The 22,164-nt window shown below is 42.4% G+C and overlaps 1 protein-coding gene and 1 pseudogene across 1 annotated transcript in view; one reads left to right on the top strand and one right to left on the bottom strand.

Annotated features, from left to right (window-relative positions):
- The window catches only part of PLPP3 (phospholipid phosphatase 3), an 83,466-nt gene that overhangs the window by 26,214 nt on the left and 35,088 nt on the right, over positions 1-22,164 (top strand). Inside the window, exon 2 of the mRNA XM_030812900.1 lies at positions 16,134-16,291. Coding sequence (XP_030668760.1) covers positions 16,134-16,291 — 158 coding nt within the window. The remainder of the gene's footprint in view (positions 1-16,133; positions 16,292-22,164) is intronic.
- LOC115835152 lies at positions 14,326-14,792 on the bottom strand (annotated as a pseudogene).

Genomic DNA, 22,164 nt, shown 5'->3' with positions numbered 1-22,164 from the left:
GGACTGTGGAGAGGATAAATATTAAACATTGGCCCTGCAGCTAGGAAATCAGTCTTGTTTGAAAGCCACACACATGAATCATATTTTTAGGGCTGATTAGAGGTTATTTAGGCCAGCAATTCTTAGAGAATGCTCTGAGGAACCCAAGTTCTTCTGGGTTGCACATCTCCCAGGTGAAACTTAGCAATAAACTCTGATGAAGGCCCTAGGATGAAATGTCCATGTTGAATTTGCTTTGGGACATGACCAGCTAGTCTAGCCTCTTCTCTTTAATACAGGCTCAGCGAAGAAAAGGGACTTTCTTCATTCACAGAAGAATCCAACCTTGAGCTCCTGGACTTGAGCCCAGGACTTTTTCTGCTGCGCAGAGGGTCTCTGCATTTTACTCCCCTCTTTCAGTTTTTGTCTTTAGGCAGTCCTGAGGCACATATTTTCTCTTGTATCTTGAAGCCATATGTTTCTCAGGCTTTTCTCCTCTTCTAAGATAGGCTGCTGATGTTTAGCATCTGAAATCATCCTGTTTCTTTCTTAAAGTTGTCATGGGAAAGATACTGGAAAGCTAAGTTCCCAACTAGGCTGATGAGAAAGGGATAGAAGAACTGCAGGTTTGAGTCCTCACAGGGTCCCTGTAGGGGAAAGATCCGTTTTTCTATTAGAACCAGGAGCTCTCTGAGGGCAGAAACCCTGTTTTACTCATCTCAGTATTTCCCACTCCTGGCACACAATAAGGTTCTCAGTAAATATTGTATATTCAGTGTGGCTCAAAATTGTGTTAACTTGGTGTATGCATATGTAAATTGCATGCTATGTAAATTATATGTCAATTTTTTTAAGCCCTTTTATTTAAAAATGAAATTTTTAAGTTTTAGAGTAGTGATTCTCAAATCACCTTGGGATAAAATCACTTGGAGGTCTTATTAAAAATTAGAATTCTCATGCCCTTCCCCTGAAATTCTGGTCAAGTAGGTCTGGGCAGGGCATGGAATCAATCTATCTATCTTTCTTTCTTTCTTTCTTTCTTTTTCATAAGTGCCTCTGATGGTGAATGGCTAAATCTGAAAATCACTGTCCAGAGGATAATCCCCAATTTTACATTTAGGAGGCAGACATGAAAATATGCCTTAGCCTTCAGGTCTGGAACCTTAAAACAAACAAACAAAAACCAGTGTGCAATAGGAATATAGAAAGAACATATCCGGAACAGTCAGCCAGCAATACCTTGTGTCAGATGCAAGGGGCTATGGAGAGAAATGATTTGCAAGCCTAATTAGACCTGCTCCCCAGTTCTCAAACCTGCAGCTCTAAGCCTTCTGCTAATTGGCAGTCCCTTAATAGATTAGGACTTGGCATCAGGTTTGCATGTTATTATAAACCACACACAGAAAAACCCAGTGGCTGAGGAACTCCTGCCAAACCCCGGCCTGGGTTTTGTGAGCCTTTTGAAGTGCACTGGTCTTTTCAGTATTTTGTATAGTCAGTGCACTGAAAGGCATCAAACCATTTCTTTGGATGGGATTTGTGAAGGGCAAGTTTGTTGAATAATTAATTCCCCAAGACCCATTCTGTCATCTTGATGGACAAGTAGGAGCTCACATATGCCGTTTGCTCTCAGAAGTACTTGGTGTATGATAGGAGAGATTGTTTCTCACGGATCCTGTCCCATTCCCAGGCATCTTCTCCTTCCCCTTCGTGCTTTGAGTGGGGAGGGGAGGAGGAAATGTGTGTGTGCACCTGTTCTGAGGCAGGCTGCTTACCACGTCATCTCTTCTGCCATCCTCATGTCAGCCCTTCTAGACTGCAGAACCTGTCTTGAAGATGAGCAAACTAAGGTCCTGAGAATTCACTAATCAACTGTCACACTGCCACGACTTGGCAGAGGTGGAAGGGGAGGGACTTGTATCTAGGTCTGCTAATTGCACACCACCACCAAACCAAACCAAACCCAACCCGGAAAGCCATTTTTGATTTCTCTGGTGTTCGCTTGATTAACGTGGGCTGTGAAATGGTTTTCTGCAGTTCACATCATGTGCAAGGATACCTGTGTATATCTGTGGATAATACGTGTATACTGTAAGTGCTTCCCCGCCCCCCACATTGTATTATAGAGTTTCCATTCTGAGGTGAGGCTACCCACGACAGAGTACAACATTGTGCAGTAGGACAGGGAGGGAGGGTGGAGAGCGGGCTTTGCCAGAGCGCGCAAAGGCCTATGGGTTCCCAAAGCCACAGTCAAGTATTCCTCAGGCCTTTGAACAATTCTGGGGGCCTTGCTCTCCCCTCTTGTCATTCCAATTAGATTCCAGTTGGGGATTCTCCCACTTCTTTTCAAGGCCACTTCCACAAAGGGGGAGCTGTCGTGGAAGCTGATATTTCCATGAAAACCTTCATTTCTCAGGCAAACATACCAGGCAGCTCTCATGGCAATACCATGGTGAGGGGGAATAATGTTATTTGGCATTTCGCCCTTTAAAAAAGTGTATGTGTGGGGGTGGGTGGGAGGAGGCGGATGGGCAGAGAGAACAGTGGGGGCTTTGTAATTTACTGCAATGGAGGGGTCAGGTGGGCTGGGTTACAAGGGGAGGAGGGGCATAGAGAAGGCCTGAACCCCCCTTGGGCTTCGCAACCCTCTTCCTCCCCTCTACCTGATTCACACGTTTTGAGAGGTTGTAAAGGGGAAGCTGGGGAGTTTTTATGTTTTGATTTGGAAGAGGGACTCTAGACATTCTGTCCCTCTGAGAGAAGCTGGCTCCTTGCTGCTTTGCAAGGATTAAGAGCCTGGCTTCCAGAACCATTGAAGAAACATCCCAGGAACTACCCTTTTCTCTCAACAGCTGAAAAATGCATTACCCAGCAGTGGCTTCCTGGAGAGTTCTGGCAAAAGAGCCTCCCTCTGGAACAATAGGGTTCCTATAGCAAACCACCTAGGAGTTGTTTACTGTAGCCAGTTCTCCCAGTGTATCCGAATGCCTTACATTTTGTTATTCCCATTCTGGTGGGGGAAGGGGCAGCGCTGCAGGAGCAACTGAGGATGGTCCCAGAGTACCTGGATTTCTGACTACAGGAAGCAGCTGCCCAGTTTGTGAGTGGCTCCCCTCCTTAGCTCCAATTAAAAGCACCTAAAGATAGAATATCTGGTGGCTTCACAGTTCCATGGAAAGTCAGCCAGACCCATCGTCCTTTTCTGGCCTACTTCTCTGTGGCCTTATCACTATTCTTCATTTCCAGTCTTTGTAAAATCAAGCTCATACTCCTTACCCGGAAAGGATTATTGGGCAGGATAAGGGAGGTGCAGCAATAAAGTGACCAGGAAAGTGTTTAGCGGTAGCTAATGTTAATTCCCACCTCCCTCCAACCCACCACCCATTTTTGCTGATGCCTACTACTTCAACAGAGCCAAGAGCTGCCAAACATTCGTTCAATTTTTATCTGAAGGCCTGCAGATTTTGGGGTGTTTTCTGGAGCTGTTCTTTATAAATGAGCATCTTTGAAGTCCAGAGGTCTCTGCTCAGCCAGTCTGCCTTCACAAACCTAAAAGAAAGTTTTGTGCTCCTCAGTTACCCCAGCTGGGGTAAAGGTAGGTGGTGAAGCCCCTCTATCATGTAAAGATGCTATGGAAATGAAACCTTGCTTACAAAATACTCTGCACTCCTTGGATAAAGATGAAATCTCTTAAAATTAGAAAGGTCCACAAGACACCTGAGACAACCACCCCTTTCATTTTGCACATGAAGAAAATGAACCCCAGAGAGCAGATGAGGAAGTGTGATCCTGTGATCACACTGGTAGTTGGTGGCACAGGTAAGACTGATGGTAATAATAACATAAAGTTATTACTTAACTCCCAAACTTGCTTGTGCAGTCTTACTGATATCAGACATTTCTTCATTGAACCAATAACTAGTGTTGACTTACTTTCCCTGCAAGGATATTGATGGAGCTGATCCAGCTTGGACCACTTGAGGCTTCCATTACCCAGTAGGCAAAAAGAATGGCCACACAGAGTAGAATGACTCCAGTGGATTTCAATTTATTTCATTTTACAATAATCCTAGTGATGACTAAAGTAGAAACCTTTTTTCCCAAGTAAGAAAATTCTTCTGGATTTAACAACATTAACATCTTTCACTGCCAGTTCGCTTCCTTTTTAGCAAGCATCTTTTCAGCATCTATTGTTTTAGGAACTAGACGGGCTCCCTCAAAGTACTTTTCTAATTTTTTTCCTTAGCATTAAAGGTTGGGAGATAATAAGAGTTGAACAAAGCAGCAGTTTTGTTAACTTCTTGGGAAGAAAATCTTTTTAGTTCTGGATTTTTTTTTGGTGTAGCCTTAAATTGGCTATACCAATTGGCATTCAAATGACATGGCATTCAAATGACAGCAAGGAGTATTTCAAATTCATTTACTGGATTAGTCAGTAAATAGGTATTGCATGCCAGCTGGCTGCCAGGTCATGTGCTGAGGGTGTCCGCAGTGCTCTTACTTTAGTAATGCCCCTGTGGAAGTTCTTGTCACATTGTTGATGGGTGGTTGTTCCCAGAGTATGCATTTTTAGGGGGGCAGAGACCACATCTTATTAACTTCTGTAGCTCATAATTCTCCCAGTGAGGAGTTTCCCCGTTCAAAGGAGGAATTTTCTCCCTCATTTTCTTGCCACCCATTGCCATTTGGAAAACTCAGTGGGCCATGGAGAAGCCTTAGATCTCTGGGAAAAGAAGTTTGAGTTGTATTTCAATTGGGTATTTTGTAATGCCATTTACTCCCTGGATACTTCTAAAATGAAAATGTAGCCTGTAAGGACAGCACAGAGAGAGGAAATCAACTACAAATTAAAAAGTGATTAGTGAGTGTTTAGGCAGAAGGTCAAAGGGATTAGTTTGGACTTCAAACTTTTCAGCTTTCAAGGTTTGTATTCAGTTACAAAATTACATCCCTGAATTATTTGTGCAGGTGGCAGCTGTCAGATTTGAAGAAAGTTTCTGTGTTTTACAAAAGGAACATTGACAGGACTGGGAATGGGGAGTGTGCTCCCAGGGTGAGGGTTGTCCCATCCACAGCACCGTGGAACGGCTCCAGTCTTGCTCAATGCAAGTGACAGTCCTTGTCTGAGCTGACACAGCCCTGTCCAGGTTACTCCAACCACCTTGGTGAGGAAACCAGTCAAGCCAGTTGATTGGCATCATGTAAACAGCTTGATAGTAGATTTTCAGGACTGGGAAGGAAGAGAACTAATCTTTGTTAAATACCTGCCTTCTGATATTTCATCCTCACAGCTTTTCAAAGTGGATATTGGCATCCTCTTTTTATAGTTGAGGCTCAGAGAAATTAGGCAACTTGCTGAAGATCACATAGAGTGTCAGTGGCAAAACTGGTTTTCAAACCCAAGTCTGAGTTGCTTTCTTGAGATGTGTGCTCTTCCTCTTACTTGGAGCTTTCTTTAGGGCAGAAGTTCCCAAGAGGATCCCAGCAAATGGGTTAGGGGTGTGCTGAAATGGATCCCTTAGCTCTTGGGCAGCTGGGCAGGGTGGGGCATGGCAGCTGAATCACTGAGCAGCAGTCTCCTCAGCTTGCCTAGGAGTGCCCTATATTTTCTAATAGTATCACTATGTGGAAAAGGCTGGAAACTGAAGATAAGTGTCTTATTCTTAGCCATCCGGGCTAACCACCCATCTGAGACTTGAAGCTGGTTAAGATCCCTGTAAACAATTCCATCAGGAATTGTCTGCTCTTTATTAGGGTATGGGATGTTGTGCTGTTTTGGGGGATTGCATTAAAAAACAGGATTTGGGATGTAGGAGAGATTAGGTTAAAATTTAGAAAGTGGGGAGAAAACGATCCACAAGTCCTAGAGTGTATTTTGTAGGGAGCCAGGTCTTCCAGATTTTGGTTTGTTTCCTATGCATTTATTCAGTACACATTTGTTGAACTCCCACTATGTGCCAGGAGTCCTTCCTTGTATCAGGGACACACAGATAAATAACATGAACCCCTTTCTGAGGATCTTAGCTAGTGCAGGAGATTTATGGGAAAGGAATAATTACAATGTTAGACAGTGGGGGCCCTCAACCTTCCCACCTATTAAATGAAAACAAATGACATTAAGATCTCTTACAGTTCTAAACTTTCATCAGGATATTACTGATATGTGCCTAACTCCATTCTGAGTAAGATTTATGATGCCAACAAATATCTGATAGACTTTAATTTTTAACTCCCTTCTCACCTTGCTTTTATTTTTTATTCTTTAAAATTAGTGGGCTTCTGTCAGAAGATTGTTTTTGTTTTGATTTTAGATAGCTATTGCTTTTAAAAATAGAACTCTCTGATATTCCCATTTAGTATCACCTAGAGAGCTATAAGTTGGGTCCACTGTATCTTCTAAAGCATAACCATGCAATTTATTAAGATAAGCTGTTTACCTGGCCAGTAAGGTAGGTGTTCATTTTGACCTAACCACCAGCCTCGTGGAATCAACTTGGTAAGGGCTTTCTAGTTCAGCAAGGCTTTGTTTCAAATCCCTATTCATTTTACTCTGTGACCTTTGGCAAGTTACTTAGCTTCTAAGCCTCAGTTTCCCCATAACTAAAATGCAAAAATGAACTACCTTGCCCTGGTGACTTGACGTGATCTTTGGGTTTATAATTGAAAACATAGATAGGAGGCTCAGTCTTGGGTTAAGATTAAGACATACACATAAATCCATACACACACATAACAATATACACATATATATACATGTCTAATGTGGCCATTACTTACTATGGGAGACATTATGGAATCAAGCGTTATTTCTATTTTCATAGGTTTATCCAAGAGTCATTAACCAAAGACTCTTACTCTCTACAGCAAGGATAAAGTCAAATGTTTACAAAGCCAGGCAATTAACATAAATGACTAAAGTGGACCAGGTATAAGAAAATTGACAGTGCAAGCTCAATGAGAATGGCAACCCACAGGCAGCCTTCGTGTCAGGGAGATAGTGGGGAGTAGGTGGCTCCTGGAGAATGTGTATGTGCTGCCTGCAGGAAAGCAGCCGCTGTTATTACTGCCTGCATTGCCACACACTTTAGAGCTGGTTTAAGAAGCTGGGAATCTGGATGTTATCTGCCTGTTATTAAATGTTAACAACTAATTTAAAACATTTTAAACCCTGGGTGGGCCAAACATCTCTACAGGCCAGATTTGGCCATGGGCTGCCAGCTTGTGACCTTTGACCTAGATCGGGGGCCATGTAGCTCAGTGGCGTACTTGGAGTGCCCTTGGATTGCTCACCAGGGTGACTTTGTTCTTGCAGGGCCTCCCATGATGCTCACCTCTTCGCTTTTGGCACTGCATCTGGCTCCAGTCTTGCCTTTTGACTATCTCGAACTTTGGCCGTCCCTGGTGTCTGATGTCCTGCCAGTCCACATGTTGTTTATTCTGCCACGTGGACGGGGTGTTTTGTGTACACCTGGGTAGCATGGCTTGGATGGGAGTGCACATGCTGACGAATGAATGTTTAACTGCTGGAAAAATAAAAATAAATGTATTTTTCTCAACCTTATTATAGACTTGCCTCCCATACAGCATCATGTGATCTTTTGAGAATATATGGCAGGGTTCCCACTATGATATTTCTTCCCTATGTCGGGGTTCCGGGTCTTGCTAACCACTGTCAAAGCCCCATTTGTCTACCCAATCCCAAGAAGTTCCTGGAATTATAGGACTTTATGAGCATGCTTTTCCCTGGAGATTAGATTGTGTATGGGAAGTGGCTGGTGGGCCCATGGCTACTTGCATGAGCTTTGGCCAGAAATCTGGTCGCATCTTACCCCCACATAAAAGCTTTTGGTGGCTCCCTGTCACATATAAGAGCAAGAAATAACTTATTTTATAAACTACATCTTAGTCCTCCTAATCAACTCTATACATTGGGAATTAATGTGCCAACTCTTATTGTACAGTGATATAAGAATAAAGTTCAGAGAGTTAAGGTCATACAGCAAGAATGACAGTTGATAGGAGTAGAATATGAAATCTTGTCTGCCTGACTCCAAGGATCATGATTAAATTGGAAAAAATAAAGAAGCAATTAATCCTGTTAGAGTGGGTTACCTGGCTAAGTAAATCCTTTGTTGGAGAGATTTAAGTCTTGAAGGATATTTAAGTCTTGAAGGATAAATAGGAGTTGTTTTAATTCAGATGTTAAAGACATTACTTCATGGAGTTGTGAGGAAGATCAAATGTGATGACTTATGTAAGAGCTCAGAAATACTTTGCATGGATGGGACTATTGCTGTGTCTTAACTCTGGGCAGCCATGTTGCAAATGAATGCCTTTGGGTCATGAGGGAGACTTATGAGGCAGAGAGAACATGGCTGGATCTGTATGGTTCCACCTTAACATCTAAAGAGGAGCCTTGGTTTCTGCCCTTGTCCACTTTCAAGAGTTTCATAGCTGACTTTCTAGGTTGCTAATATGTGCATAGACATAGTTCATGTGTACTTAGCAATAAAGGCTAACTGGTCCCATCTCTGAATGAATTCTAGAGTCAGACAATTCTATTACATATCTTGTTTATGACTCTTATCCTCAGAGTGGATACTGAAACAAATTACAACCTCTCTGACCCTTGGTCTTTTGTCTATATCCTAATAATTAATTTAGAAAATTGTTTTGAGAATTAAATCAATTGATGTATCCAAAGCTCCTGGCACATAGTGGGTGCCCAATAAATGTATACTTACTCTCCCTTATTTAAAGAGGATTCAAAAGGAAGGAGGTCTTGGGAGGTGACTCAGCTTTACCTGGGATGGAAGGATTATGAGTCCTGTTGGCTCTGGTAGTTGTGTTTCACTAGAAATAAAACACCTCATTTGCGAAATATATAATGATGACAAAAGAGGTTTGGAGTTCTTTCAATTAAAGATATGAACCATGAGTTGTTTGTCAGTTTGTTTTATTTGCAGATGAATGTGGCAACCCTTTAAAAATCCAACTGAAAGGGCGGAAACAGCTAGAGCTGGGGATTTTAAGGAGGCTGATGTTAATTATTTTAAAAATAAAATGTTTTCACTGTAAGCACTTTCAAATAAGAAAGGACATCCAAAGTTCTTTTTAACACCCATGGTTAAACTAAAACAGGTTTCTCTTTGTCATGGAAACTGAGACTTTTAGAAGGCAGGTAACTCAAAAGCACTGCAGTATTTTACCACCTTTGTTTTCCCCAGCACCTAAGGTGGTACTCAGTACTTAGGAAAGAGCCATACTTGTTTGTTGAGTTGGACTAAAGACCTTGATTTGGAGTCAGGAAACCCAAGCACTAGGACTAGATCTGCCACTGGTTTCTTCATTTCTACCCTGTAGTTGCTTTTGGTTCCAACAGTCTTCTTTTTGTGGAGAAAGGGCCTGAACTTTCCAGTACTGAAGAATGAGCAATTGCCAAGGAAGACCTCTAGACCCAGAATATTGCATGTTCACACCAGCCAACAGCAAGTGTTTTTCATGGCAGCCTGTTTCAAAGGTAGAAAAATGCCTTCATAGTAAACTTAGTTTTGTCTCATCTGGATTGTGTCCAGTCTAAAAATCTGGACAAATATCATAAACCAAAGAAAGTTTGCACACTTCTAAAACCAGTAGCAATTAATTACTTTAAATAGAAGCCCTGTCACTTACGAGCAACATAAATATTTGTATTTTGAACCTCTAAGTAATAGTTGTGTTGACCATTCTGGCCTTAAGTGATTTAAAAAAATCAGTGAGTGATATTTTAACAGGGAATATGTTTATAAAGAAAGGGAGGGTCAGGTCATAGAGTAAGAAAATATAAGCCAAAAGACAGACAGATGTGGGTTCAAAACCCAGTGACCAATTTACTCACTTGGGGACCTTGTACCAGTTATAAAACTTCTGGCCTCAGTTTTCTGTTGGGTATACATGAAAATAATAACCCACAACGTTTCATAGCTATCGTGGAGATTAAATTAATTAATTCCTAAACTCTAAACTCCTTCAAGGTCCAGGGTCTTCAGTCTATATTTTGAATAGGTGGTCCAAATTGGGACCATTGCTAGCTCTGCATTTTAGGTGAACTGATGAACATTTTTGATCCTCAGTTTTTCCATTCGTAAGATGGGTTGAACAGTACCTACTCATAACTCTATACTGTAGGTAAGATGTATAAACTTTTTACTTTTTATCACAGAGTTCTTTTTTTTTTTTTTTTTTTTTTTTTTTGAGACAAAGTCTGGCTCTATCACCCAGACTGGAGTGCAGTGGCGCAATCTTGGCTTACTGCAACCTCTGCCTTCTGGGCTCAAGTTATCCTCTCACCTCCTGAGTAGCTGGGACTACAGGCATGCACCACCACACTCGGCTAATTTTTGTATTTTTGGTAGAGACGGAGTTTCATCATGTTGCCAAGGCTGGTCTCAAACTTATGAGCTCAAGCAATGCAACTGCCTCAGCCTCCCAAATGGCTAGGACTACAGAAATGAGCCACCGCAGCTGGCTTTGTCACAGAGTTCTAATAGCTGCCCAATTTGAGTAATTATGCTATACCAGATGCCTACTTTTGTGCAACCAGTATTATTTTGTGGATAGATGTGTAGGCTTTCTGCAGATGTTAGTTTAATTATTATTCTCGCAGATCCTGGACTTCACGTATTTTATAATGACTATAGATTGTTTTGAGTGGAAAATTGAACAACTCTGGAAAAGGACATGAAGGACCTGGTGTTTAGGAGACGTAAAAGTCCCCTCCTGGTGCTCTGATTTTGGTCAAAAAATGCAAAGATTCCTTCTTCACCCTTCCCTTCATTCTCTTCTTAGCCTCACCAAGGGCTTTCTAAAAAGCACTTTGTGAGAAGGAGGCTGTGTTTAATTTTGTGCAAAGGTGAACTGTGGCTGCAGGGAGCAGGGCTTTGGGGCCAGGTCACTTGGGTAACACTTCCCACATGAGTTTATCAATGGGTGGGCCACAAAAACTTAGTCTGTGTTTTTTACACTCCACCCCCAAACCACCCAATCTGCCTCAGTGTTAGTTTTTCAAAGCCAGAGAAGTTTCAAAGGCCTGAACCCAACACAGGGGCCTTTCTTCATGCTTTGATTTTATGCCCATTAAGTGTTTGTCAGTGAGTTCGTATTTCGCCTCCTCTGCAACCTACACATCCCAAGAAATCCCCAGAGGTATAGGAAGTTAATTGATCCTTGATTAAAGGAAGGAGAAATGCTTGAGTCTGGGTCTTGGTCTGCACTCACTAGATTTTTTTTATTATTATTTTATTTTTGCTCATGCTTTGCAAAAATTTTGTAATGCACCTTTTATTATGAATAAATGTAAACTCCGGGCTATTGCCTTAGAGTTTGATGTAATTAGTTACCTAGCACATGTGTGATACACAGTGAAAGTTCAGTGAACTTGAGCCAGTGCCATTCCCTTGATTGTTCTGAACAGTGCCTTTTTCATCAGAGGCCATGAGGTTTGCTGAGCTTCAGTTAATTTACTAATACTTATAGGTGCTTCCTTCTCTGAAGAGTGACTCACTTAGTTTATAGAAAGCACCCAAAATCAAGAGTCAGATCATTTGAAACCTGTTCAGCTCCATAACTTACTTGCAGAGTGACTGGTAAGTCACTTTAATCTCTTTGAACCTTAGGGCGGCTTAATGTATTAGTTTTTATGACTGTTTATCCTATTAGCCTTTGGGCCACTTGAAGGTTGGAACGTGGCCGCTTTCATTTCAGTGGCCCAGTCAATGCCTAGACCATGGTAGGCAGCCAGGTTTGTCAGTCTACAATAGTTTATGTGGGGACCCTCAAGACAGTTTGGGCACATACTGTTTAGTAAATGTTACCTATTATTTATGCTTTGTGCTATTTTCACCTTTCTTTCCTACATTCCCTTCATCTCCTCTAGCTCTATAGCAAACTTTAAAATTGTATTCATTTAATAGCCATCAGTTCTGTGACTGGCAATATCGAAATCCCTAAACTGCACTGATTTTTTTATGAATGTACTTAGCCCGTGGACTCTAGAAACCCCTCCTACTTATATAAGGGTTAACTGAAGTCTCCCACCCTCTGTTGGACACCTTGAAAGACTCTAGTAGAATAGTCTTTGTGTCCTTGGTATACTCTATGCATATGTCAGTCATCACACTAGAAATAATTCAGTGTTCTCGCTTTTTTGACTATCTTACAACACTGTGAACTCCTCCTGGGCAGGTACTATGATGTATTCACTTCCAGGATTCCAGTGTCTAGCACTGGGAAATTTCTCCAAATGAAGTGATAAAGGACTATAGTAATTGGTAATAAAGATGGTGACGGTATTGGAACTAAAGTTTGTTGGAGAAGGACAGCCTCTTCTCTGTGTCCTGGAAGGGCAAGGCATAGTGTTATATCTCTTAAGGACTAGCTGCCTAGTTGGGGGGATGTTTATGCTTTTCCCATCAACTGAAGGAAATCTGTGGTTACTCTTCCTGGATCAAAATCAAGATTTGACTGGCATCACCCTCAATAATACCACAAGTTTATAGGGGAGACAAGAAAAAGCCGTTGGGTTTTGTAAATGCCATCTGCATGCCTTTCAAGAAAATAAACAGAACATATTCGGCTCCAATTTCTTGTCTGTTTGTGGTCTTCATCCACATAATCAGAACCGGAAACCCTCCCCAAGCCATAGGCAAAGAAAGAGGAAAAAGGATTTGGACTGTTCTCAGTTTAAAAGTGGGCAAAGGACTGACCAGATTTTCTTCCCTTGCCTTCTCTATGAGGCTTTTTTCCCTTCTCTTTTTAACATTCATTGAGTGTCCACAGTGTGCCCCGGACTCTATGCTGACATTACTCAGTGCTATTTTGCCTTGACTTTCTTCTCAACTGATTTTGATGATATGTGTCTTCCCCTACTGGATTGTAAGCTTCTTGAGGGCAGGGTCTGGGTCATCTTTGTATTCCTTGTAACTTAATATATATAGTTAAGACTCAATAAATATTTGTTGAATGAATGCTTTAATTTTTATATAATCCCAACCATCCTAAAGTTAGATTTCATTCTTCCCATTAAACAGATGAGAAAGGGAGTTTTGGAGATGTGAAATAACTTACTTAAGTAGTAGGGAGCAGAGTCAAGATCATTAACCCAGTTCTGTGTAACTCTAAAACTCTTTTATATGTGTTTTATTGTCCATAGAAACATATGTTTTACAGGCCTATCATGTGAGCACTATTAAAAATAGAAGCTGGAGGCCTAAGAGTGGAGTGCAAATGTAAGGAACTTGGGGTCTGTTCCCTTCCTGAGTTTATTAGCAACACTTTGGCTCCTAGGCACCAGAGCAACTGCAGCTCAACTTTTAAATCTCAATATGTGGAACTTTAAAAGCAGACTATTAATAATATCGTACTGCTGGCTTCTCAGCTACTTTTCATAGCCAACTTGGTTGCATTTCAAAATGTTTAGGCAGTGGCATGAAGATGGTTCGGGACCATATGATTTCTCTCCCAGTCCCCTAACCCCTAAAGATCATTTCTAAGCCAGAACGTTTATCCACTGCCTTTCCCTGCCCCCTCTCCTCCATTGCAGAGACAAAGTTTTAAAACCTAATGGCTATTGCCTGTCAGGGCCCCTCTGTGTTTACTTTGAGAAGGTCAGGCACAATACTGTGGTGTGTTGCTGTTCTTTCCTTTCAAAGCACCAGTATGAATTTGATAAAGTAAATTGTTGTTCTAGCAGGAAGCAGTTAGGGGTCACAAAATAAATAGCCATAGAATTCAAATAAATCCAAAGAATAAAACCAAATAAATCCATGTGTGTATGCACAGTGATACATAAATACACTTTTTAGAAAGTGAGCATTTTTATCACTGCCGGTCTGGACCAAAGTAATTGAAAAATTGTGCAGTTCATGGTACCTTTTTTTTAGAGGTGGTCTGGGACTTCAAGCAACATGATGTGAATTTAATTCTTTTTGAAAAACATGAAAAAATGGAATTTTATCTTGTAAACAACTGTTTATCTTGGGATTTTTCAGCTAATGAAATTCCCATTTGAATGAAATCAATTTGCAAAGTTAAATTAGGGATTTAAGCATTTGGAGGTGGACTAAGAGACCCTGAATGAGCTCACTATTCTCTCTTGAGTCTCTGTTCCCTCCGCTTGAAGATGGGTAGTAGTGCTTAAATAATACTTCAATGCAAAAATGGATGTAAAGAACCCAACACATTGTGAGTGTGCATTCAATAGTGGCTGTATTATCCACTGTGTGTGTGTGTGTGTGTGTGTGTGTGGTGTGTGTGTGTGTTTACAGTCCAGAAGTCTTGTATTTATTTTATTATTTTTTTTAACATCTACTATGCCATGAGTTCATAGGGAATACGTTCCAGCAGCAGGCTCCTTCCCATTGGTTCTCACAAAGTTGCGCTTCTCTCAGTAGAGCATGCTGGTGCTTCAATTGAACTCTTTGGCTTTCTTTTTCTGATCATTTTCCTTCATGTTTTTTAGGAAGCTGTCTCAGCTCTTGGAGCGCTTAATGTGCTCAGTACGCACATTAATTCTCTTGGCAAGAATCTTCCCCTTAACTTTTTTGTTTACAACAATACCAACAGCATGCTGGGGAACACTGCAGACTCTTCCAGTTTAGCCATGGTAACACTTGTGGGGCATACTTTTTAGAACAGTACCCATTCCCTTAGATGTCTACAACATCACCTTTCTCATAGATTCTCATATACATGGCCAAATAAACAACTCCATGTTTTCTAAAAGGCCTAGAGAACATCTATCGGGTGCCTCTTCTCTTTCCCTTTGTGTTCGTCATTTTGGTGAATTACTGGAAGATGGCAGTTCCAGCTGAAAGGCCGCTGTGTTTTTGGTGGTCTTCCCTAGTTCCAAGATTTGTAAAAGAGCTGGTCCTTTTACTTTGCGAAGTGTCATTGGAGCTTGGTATTGCAGTTGGGTAGTTTGGGAGGAAGAGGTATTTTGGTCTAAGAGAATAGCATGAATCCACAGTCTCTGTGTACTGTTTTCTTGGAGGCTTACTGAAGAGGAACAGCAGAGCATGAAGCTGGAGAGATGTCCAGGTCATGGGAACTCCTAAAGTCATACTTAGAGACTTCATTTCACCCTGTGTCATGGGGAGCCATTGAAGAGGCTTTAGCAAGGCCTTGACACGCTCACGGTCCAAGCCCTTCAGGAAAAAAACTGGTGGCTATCTGTAGAAGGGAATGGGGGCCATGAGCCTGATTAGGAGGCTCTTGTAGCATCCAAACAAGAGTTATCATGGGCCTTTGCTTTTTAAGTCAGGGTTTTGAGGGACTTTTCTTGGCAGATGATGGAATCCATTTGCCATGACCTTTGAGAGAATAGTATCTGAGCTGGCCACTGATAACCAGCAGCAGCTGTAAGAGCCACTTGGTGCTCCTGGGTGCCCTGGGCCCTCTATCCAGGTCTGCAGGCAGCAGGGCCAAGCTCAGCTCTGCTCACTCTTATTGGTAGTTCTTTGAACAGTGAAAGAAAAGCCTGGAAAATGGCATTCATGAAGCAGCTACTATGTGCCAGGCACTGTGCTAGAGATTGTGTGTGCATTGATCTCCTTTAGTCATCACCACAACTCATTTTACTGTGGGAAAAAACTGGGGCTCAGGGAAATGGAGTGGGAACCAGAGGAAGTGGTGGACCTGGGGTTCACATCCAGATTTTTTTACTCCAAGACCTTCACTACTAAGGCAGCACAGCCTTAGTGAACTTGTCAAAGGGGAAATGGTTAAGAGCTAAGAAATGAATGCCCTTGGAAGCATAAATCATGAGATTTGGGGCTATATTAGTAAATGTTGTGATTTGGGCTTTAATTTTTAGCAGGGTATTGTAGAACAGTGGGAAAACCCCTGCTCTGGCTCTTTCACTGCCTACCTCCGAGCTCTTGGGGAAGAGAAGAGGATAATGCCTCTCTCCTCATAGGGGTGTGGAAAGGAGGAATGGGGATGTGCATAGCGAAAGCTCTCTCTAGGCAGTAGATCTCTACAAATGGAAGGAATGATTATCACTCTCAGTGATATTTGGGATGGTCCTTGCTTGAGGTTCCTCTTTGGCACTGATGTTTTCCCCTTCCTTTTTTTTTTTTTTTTTTTTCTGGTATATGCCATGGTTCCACCTGGACCAGCGGGCCTCCCCTTCCTCATCATCGAGACAAGCACCATCAAGCCTTACCACCGAGGGTTTTACTGCAATGATGAGAGCATCAAGTACCCACTGAAAACTGGTGAGACAATAAATGACGCTGTGCTCTGCGCCGTGGGGATCGTCATTGCCATCCTCGCGGTAAGTGTCCAGATTCTGCTATAGTGGATCCTGTCTGACTTCTTCCTGTATTGTCATATTATAGAATGTCTGAGCGAACAGAGACTTATACCAAGTAGAAGCCAACTTTCTCTGGCTTGTATTTAGCCAAGAAGGAAGGTAGTTAATCCTAAGAACACTAAATGTGAAGTAAGTGCTATCACCCACCCCCATTATACAGATGGGAGAGTTAGATGACATACTCAAAGTCTACAGCTACAAAAAAATTCAGGTTCAGCCTGTGCCTGGCTGATTTCAAAGCCCCCTTTCTGTCTCGCAGACTCACAGTTCAGGAAGGCTAACCTGTCCAAATGAACTGCTCAAGGGGATAGGCAGTTAGTTTATCTTGCCTACTCTGGATCAAATGTAAGCTGCTGATGTTACATGTACCACATTTCATGTAGTTTTCTTTTGACTTGCCCACTCTGGAGGTTGGTTGTAAACTTTGAGACCCCTCTTTGTATTTTAAATAACATCGTAAACCAGGCACACAATCAACAGCTTGAATTTGGGGAGGGGGAAGGGAGGCTAGTAGAATTCTTTCCAACCTTTAAAAGAAAAACAGTCCGTTTGGCAACTGCAGTAGTTTCTTAAAGGTGGACTAAGGATCTTTGTGTTTGAAAACTGAAAAATGAAAGGTCTAGTTTTCCTCTGTGCTCCAAATTGACAGTTGTGGGTTTGAGTTTCTAGGAAGAATGGCTTTCCTTGAAAAAGGTATTTGTCGTGGAAGGCAAATAATTGCACAGTATCATGTACTGAGGTTTGAACAGGTGTTTTTGAAAGTTGGAGGATCAGTTAATTGAACACTTCAAAGGAGCCCACTATACCCAAGAGTGTGGTGAGATAAGAAAAGCACAGGGACAGGAGTGTCACATGCTCATCACTCTCTGTGGCATTATTCCCAGCTTGCCTCGTGGGCTGCTCCCAGACACAGGGCAGTGGAAAAAGACACTCTTCAGAGCCTCTCGTAGCTGTGTGAATTAGGTGGATCATTGATCTCTTTAACCCTCAATTTCCTCATCTGTAAAATGAGATTGCTGTTTGGATTCCCTCAAGGGGATCACTGTAAGAATCAAATGCGCCTGTAGTCCCAGCTACTCGGAGAGGCTGAGGCAGGAGAATGGCGTGAACCCGGGAGACGGAGCTTGCAGTGAGCCGAGATCGTGCCACTGCACTCCAGCCTGGGCGACAGAGCAAGACTCCGTCTCAAAAAAAAAAAAAAATAATCAAATGAATGCCATAATGCCTGGAATTGCACTTTGCAGCAGTGGGCTCACTGGAACGTTCAGAGTCTTTTAGTTCGGAATGGTTCTGGTTTTCTGACCTGGCCCCAGGATGGGCAAAGGAAAATGCTAAAGTAGCTTCTTCAGAGTTCATGTGTTTCTTCCCATCCTTCCTTCCCCAAGCAGAGCTTCAGGTCAGCAGCTCTTCACTTGCTGCTTGCCAAGGCCAATCCCTTTCTCCTTAAGGGATGTCAGCATTTCTTAGAAAAAATGTGCTATTGAGAGCTTCATTGTGGCTTGCCCCTTTCCTTGTGTTATGTTGATATTTTAATTACAATGCTTCCTGACCTCCCAGGTTTTCTTGAAGCAGTCATGTGCTGTGGCCTCGTTATACAATGAGCAACAGCATTGCTTCCCCAACCCATACAATGGCAGCAAAATGGATTAGATAGTGCTTTCCTATAGTTCCGGAGAAACATAAGCCAAGAAATTACTGCAATAATTGTTATCTCTTGTCCAGTGCTACTGCGTATGCCGTGTATGGGAGATACACGTGTGGATGCATTTCATCCTTGAAGAAACCCCAAGAGCTAGATATTCTTAGGGTTTTCAGTTTAGCACAGGGTTAAAAGCACATGCCCTGGTTCAGACCTGAACCCCTCTGCTGTGGACCATGTGGCAAATTAACCTTATGGCGCCTCTGGAAATACATCTGTTAGATGGAGATGCTATGTCTATTTACTAAGGTTTTGAGAATTAAATGAGCTAATATATATAAAGTAACTCAGTGCTTGGCACATATGGGATGCCCAGTAAATGTTAACTATTTTTATTCTAAATGAGTAAACAGAGTCAAAAAATGGTGAAGTGACAGCCAGATGTTATATCTGGCAAAAATATAGTAAGGAAAGGAACCCCAGCCTTAGCTACACCCCCCACTCTTATAGTTATTTAATTAGAACCCAGTTCTCTTGATTCTCACTCCACTTTGCAATAGGACTTTCTTACCTCTTGGTCCAACTGCTGTTGCATTTCTGCTGGAGACACGTGAATTGGGGGCTTCTAATGAAGCCTACTAGCCTGTTTACCTGTCATAACTATCAAGGGTACTCACAGAAAAAGGTAAAAGCAAAGACCTCAGAGGCAGAGGGGATAATTCACTTTTGCATTCTCAGTTCTGGAAAAGCTATAGAGTTTAAATTTAACAAAAACAGCAACAATGACGGTGACACATTTCCCACTTTCCCAGCTGGCCCCATCCAGAACCTGGTTCTGATTAGAGGGCAGGAGTGACAGTCGTGGAGGGTGGGGGGGCCCAGAGCTGGAAATCGAACGATCATCCTGCTGCTTGCCATCCTGAGCCTTCTCCTGCTGAATGTCAGGTTTGTTTAAAACAGCAAGAGAGGCCTTGACTGATTTGGATGCCCCTGCTCCCATTTGGATGGTCCCCACAACAAAGTAATGGAATGGCAGTGGAGGAGACCAGTGTGGTTTAGAGATGCAAATCATCAGGCATTATGGAGAAAGCAGACACCTTTCAATGGCAGGAGATATGGAAAAACCTAGTCATGTTGACCTCTTTTTCAGATGTATCTCAGATTCTGGAATTATAGCATAATAGGAATTCCTTCCAAATCCACAAAGCAATGGTTCCTATCCCTGCCTTGCAAAGGCTTAATGACTCTAGCAAACAGTAAAATATCATCTCCTATCTCAGTTTTGTCTTGCACTGTATTACAAAGAGTATCATGGGCAAAGATTTAAAATGGGAAGCAATGCTAAGTATTCATTTTAAATATACTTGGGCTCAGTGCTTGCCTCGCTCAGAACCTAAAAGGGGTTTATACAGATTCTTAATATCTAGGAATTGATGCATGGTTGAGTCATGGATGAATCCCCTTCTCTCCCTAGCCATAAAAATGCTACCCCACTTGAATCTGACTTCTGTAATAATATTCCTAACTAGAGAAAAAGTCAAACTTAGGCATCATCTGACTTAGGTACATGTCCCAACTTGCGTGCTTACTCATTCTGTGACTTGTCCTTCAACCTCGGGAGAGCCATTGGACCCCTTGGAGCTATACTTTGCTTTTCTATAAATTGGTCACAATGGTTCACCAATGCTATAGGCTTGTTTTGGTTGTTAAATCATGTGATATTATGTGTGTGATAAGTGAGAATCATCCTTCATATTTCTGTAGTGTTGTACAGTTTACAGTGTGGCTTTTATATGCACGCTGTTCTTTGCACCTGGTAGTAATCCTGGGAGGTTGATTCTTACAGCTAACTCAACTGGGGCTCAAGGATATTAAGTGACTCTCTCATAACTAAGTAGTGGCATGGCCAGACCAGGAGTTCTCTGATTCCTACTGCTGTCTTCTGCAGCCTACCCTCCTTCCACAATTACTTATCAAGTGCCTATGATGTGTCAGGTGTTCACTACACAGTAGTGAACCTCAGCACAACTAGCTACATATTGTCTCTTGTCATGAAACTTAGCAGCTACCCCATCTCAAGCAGGCTAATAACACCTTAATACAAACTGTCATACCCCGGGCGCAGTGGCTCACGCCTGTAATCCCAGCACTCTGGGAGGCCAAGGCAGGTGAATCACTTGAGGTCAGGAGTCCGAGACCAGCCTGGTCAACATGGTGAAAACCCATCTCTACTAAAAGTATAAAAATTAGCTGGGCTTGGTGGCACGTGCCTGTAATTCCAGCTACTTGGGAGGCTGAGGCAGGAGAATCGCTTGAATCCAGGAGGTGGATGTTGCAGTGAGCCAAGATCATGCCACTGCACTCCAGCCTGGGTGACAGGACGAGACTCCATATCAAAAAAAAAAAAAATGCTACATAATAGGTTGCTGGAAGACAGGGGCCAAGTCTTTTCCTCTGGGCACATGGTAGGTACTTAATAAACACCAGGCAGACATTTCTCCGGGAAGCATTCCGTAGCTGTCTCCTCCCCCACCTTCCGAAGGTCACAGAGAACCCTGGGCCCACCTCTGTGGCTGTAGTCACTGTGCTGATTGTCATGTCTGTTTACTTGTATATTTCTTGGCTCCCCTGTTAGCTGCACAGGGGAGAGACAGATCTGATATGATTTGGTATTGCTAGTGTGAGACATAGACCTTGGTGCTCAATATATGTTTGTGAAAAATCACTGAAGAGGCCATAAACTGGGGGCAGAAAATCAAAAGCATTAGGTCAAAGGATATCAGAGGATACACAGAGCAGGGGAAATTGTCCTGTTTTCTTCCTTAAAATCTCAGCTATGCTCCAGGAGGCACACAGGAACACACTCTGTACCACATGCAAATTTCTTGCTGGAGAGACAAGAAGAAGAGCTTAGTACCTGCAAGACTTGTTTATTCAGTATCATACTTCACTTTGCCCACATCTGGACTTCATTAGTTCCTCCCCACCCCTCCATCTCCCTTTATCTACAAGAGCCCTGCCAAGAAAACAAGGTTCCCCAACATTGCCTCCTCATTAAAGGCTAGTCGAGTTTTCAACTCTGAAAAATGTGCAGTTGTGCTGGCCCAGTGGTGCGTTAGTGGGAGACCCAGTCCCCCAGTTTACAATCCACTACATCTGCAATTACCAAGACCACCAACAGAGAGAGGCCACATTAATCCTTCAACTGTGTTGTCCCCTGATCAGATGGCTACAGAGTTCATCTGAGACCTTCTTATCCCTGGGGGAACAGTGGGAGGGGGCATCTACTTGTGATTTAACAACACAGGCATGGAGATTGCACTAAATTTTCATCTGTTCCCTTTCTCCACCACCCGCACTCACTCTCATGTCCTGGAAGAAGTGAGAACAGCAGCAATTCTTCCTTAGTTAGGTACAGCTCTTAGGGATTCATGACTATTTGAAAAACGTTTCAATACGAAGGTGATGATATGCTCCATTTGAAGTCATAATGCTTAGGAGGCCGAGAAATACTTTCTGTGAGGGGCAGTGTGTGTTGGGGATGGGGTGGAGAATCAGATAACATTTATGAGCTATTTAATGGACCAGAAACTCATGTCTTATCTTAAATCCTCTTCAACAGCTGTGTGAGGTTGCTATTATTTACCACATTTGACAAATGAGGGAGGACACTGAGGCTTATAAGGGTGAAGTGACTAGTCCGAGGTTACTCTGCTTAGTGAATGGGGGAACACGAATTAAAACCTAGGTCTGTTTGGCTTTCAAGCCTAAGTGCTTTAACAGATGCTAATGAAGGCCCACTGTGGTCGGTGCTATGTAGAGTGCTCTTTATTTAGTTAGCTATAAAAGCTTTTAGTTACTGGGCTTGGAGAGTTAAATGTATGGAGGAAGATAAAACATCTAGACCACTGGGCAGATGGCTACCTAAGATTGACAGTGTGCATCAATGGTTTGTAGAGATGGTGATCACCTGCTGTGTGTAGGTAGGTGCAGGGTGATACCTCCCTTATAACAAGCAGGCTTTGTGATAGGCACCTTGGCCTATAAGCTGATGTGTAAAATACAAATCTTGCCTTTGGATCTTACAGTTTACAGGGAATTCAAGACAAGTACAAATCTGACTATAGGATTAGACCCTCAAGGAAAGGAAATAATTAGTCTGAGAATAAGAGGAGAGTCAGGGCAGTGCATGGTG

Source organism: Nomascus leucogenys, chromosome 5, assembly GCF_006542625.1.
Source record: "Nomascus leucogenys isolate Asia chromosome 5, Asia_NLE_v1, whole genome shotgun sequence".
Classification (NCBI taxonomy): Eukaryota; Metazoa; Chordata; class Mammalia; order Primates; family Hylobatidae; genus Nomascus; species Nomascus leucogenys.
Note: the sequence above shows the minus strand (reverse complement) of the source record. Positions and strands in the feature narration are given on the sequence as shown.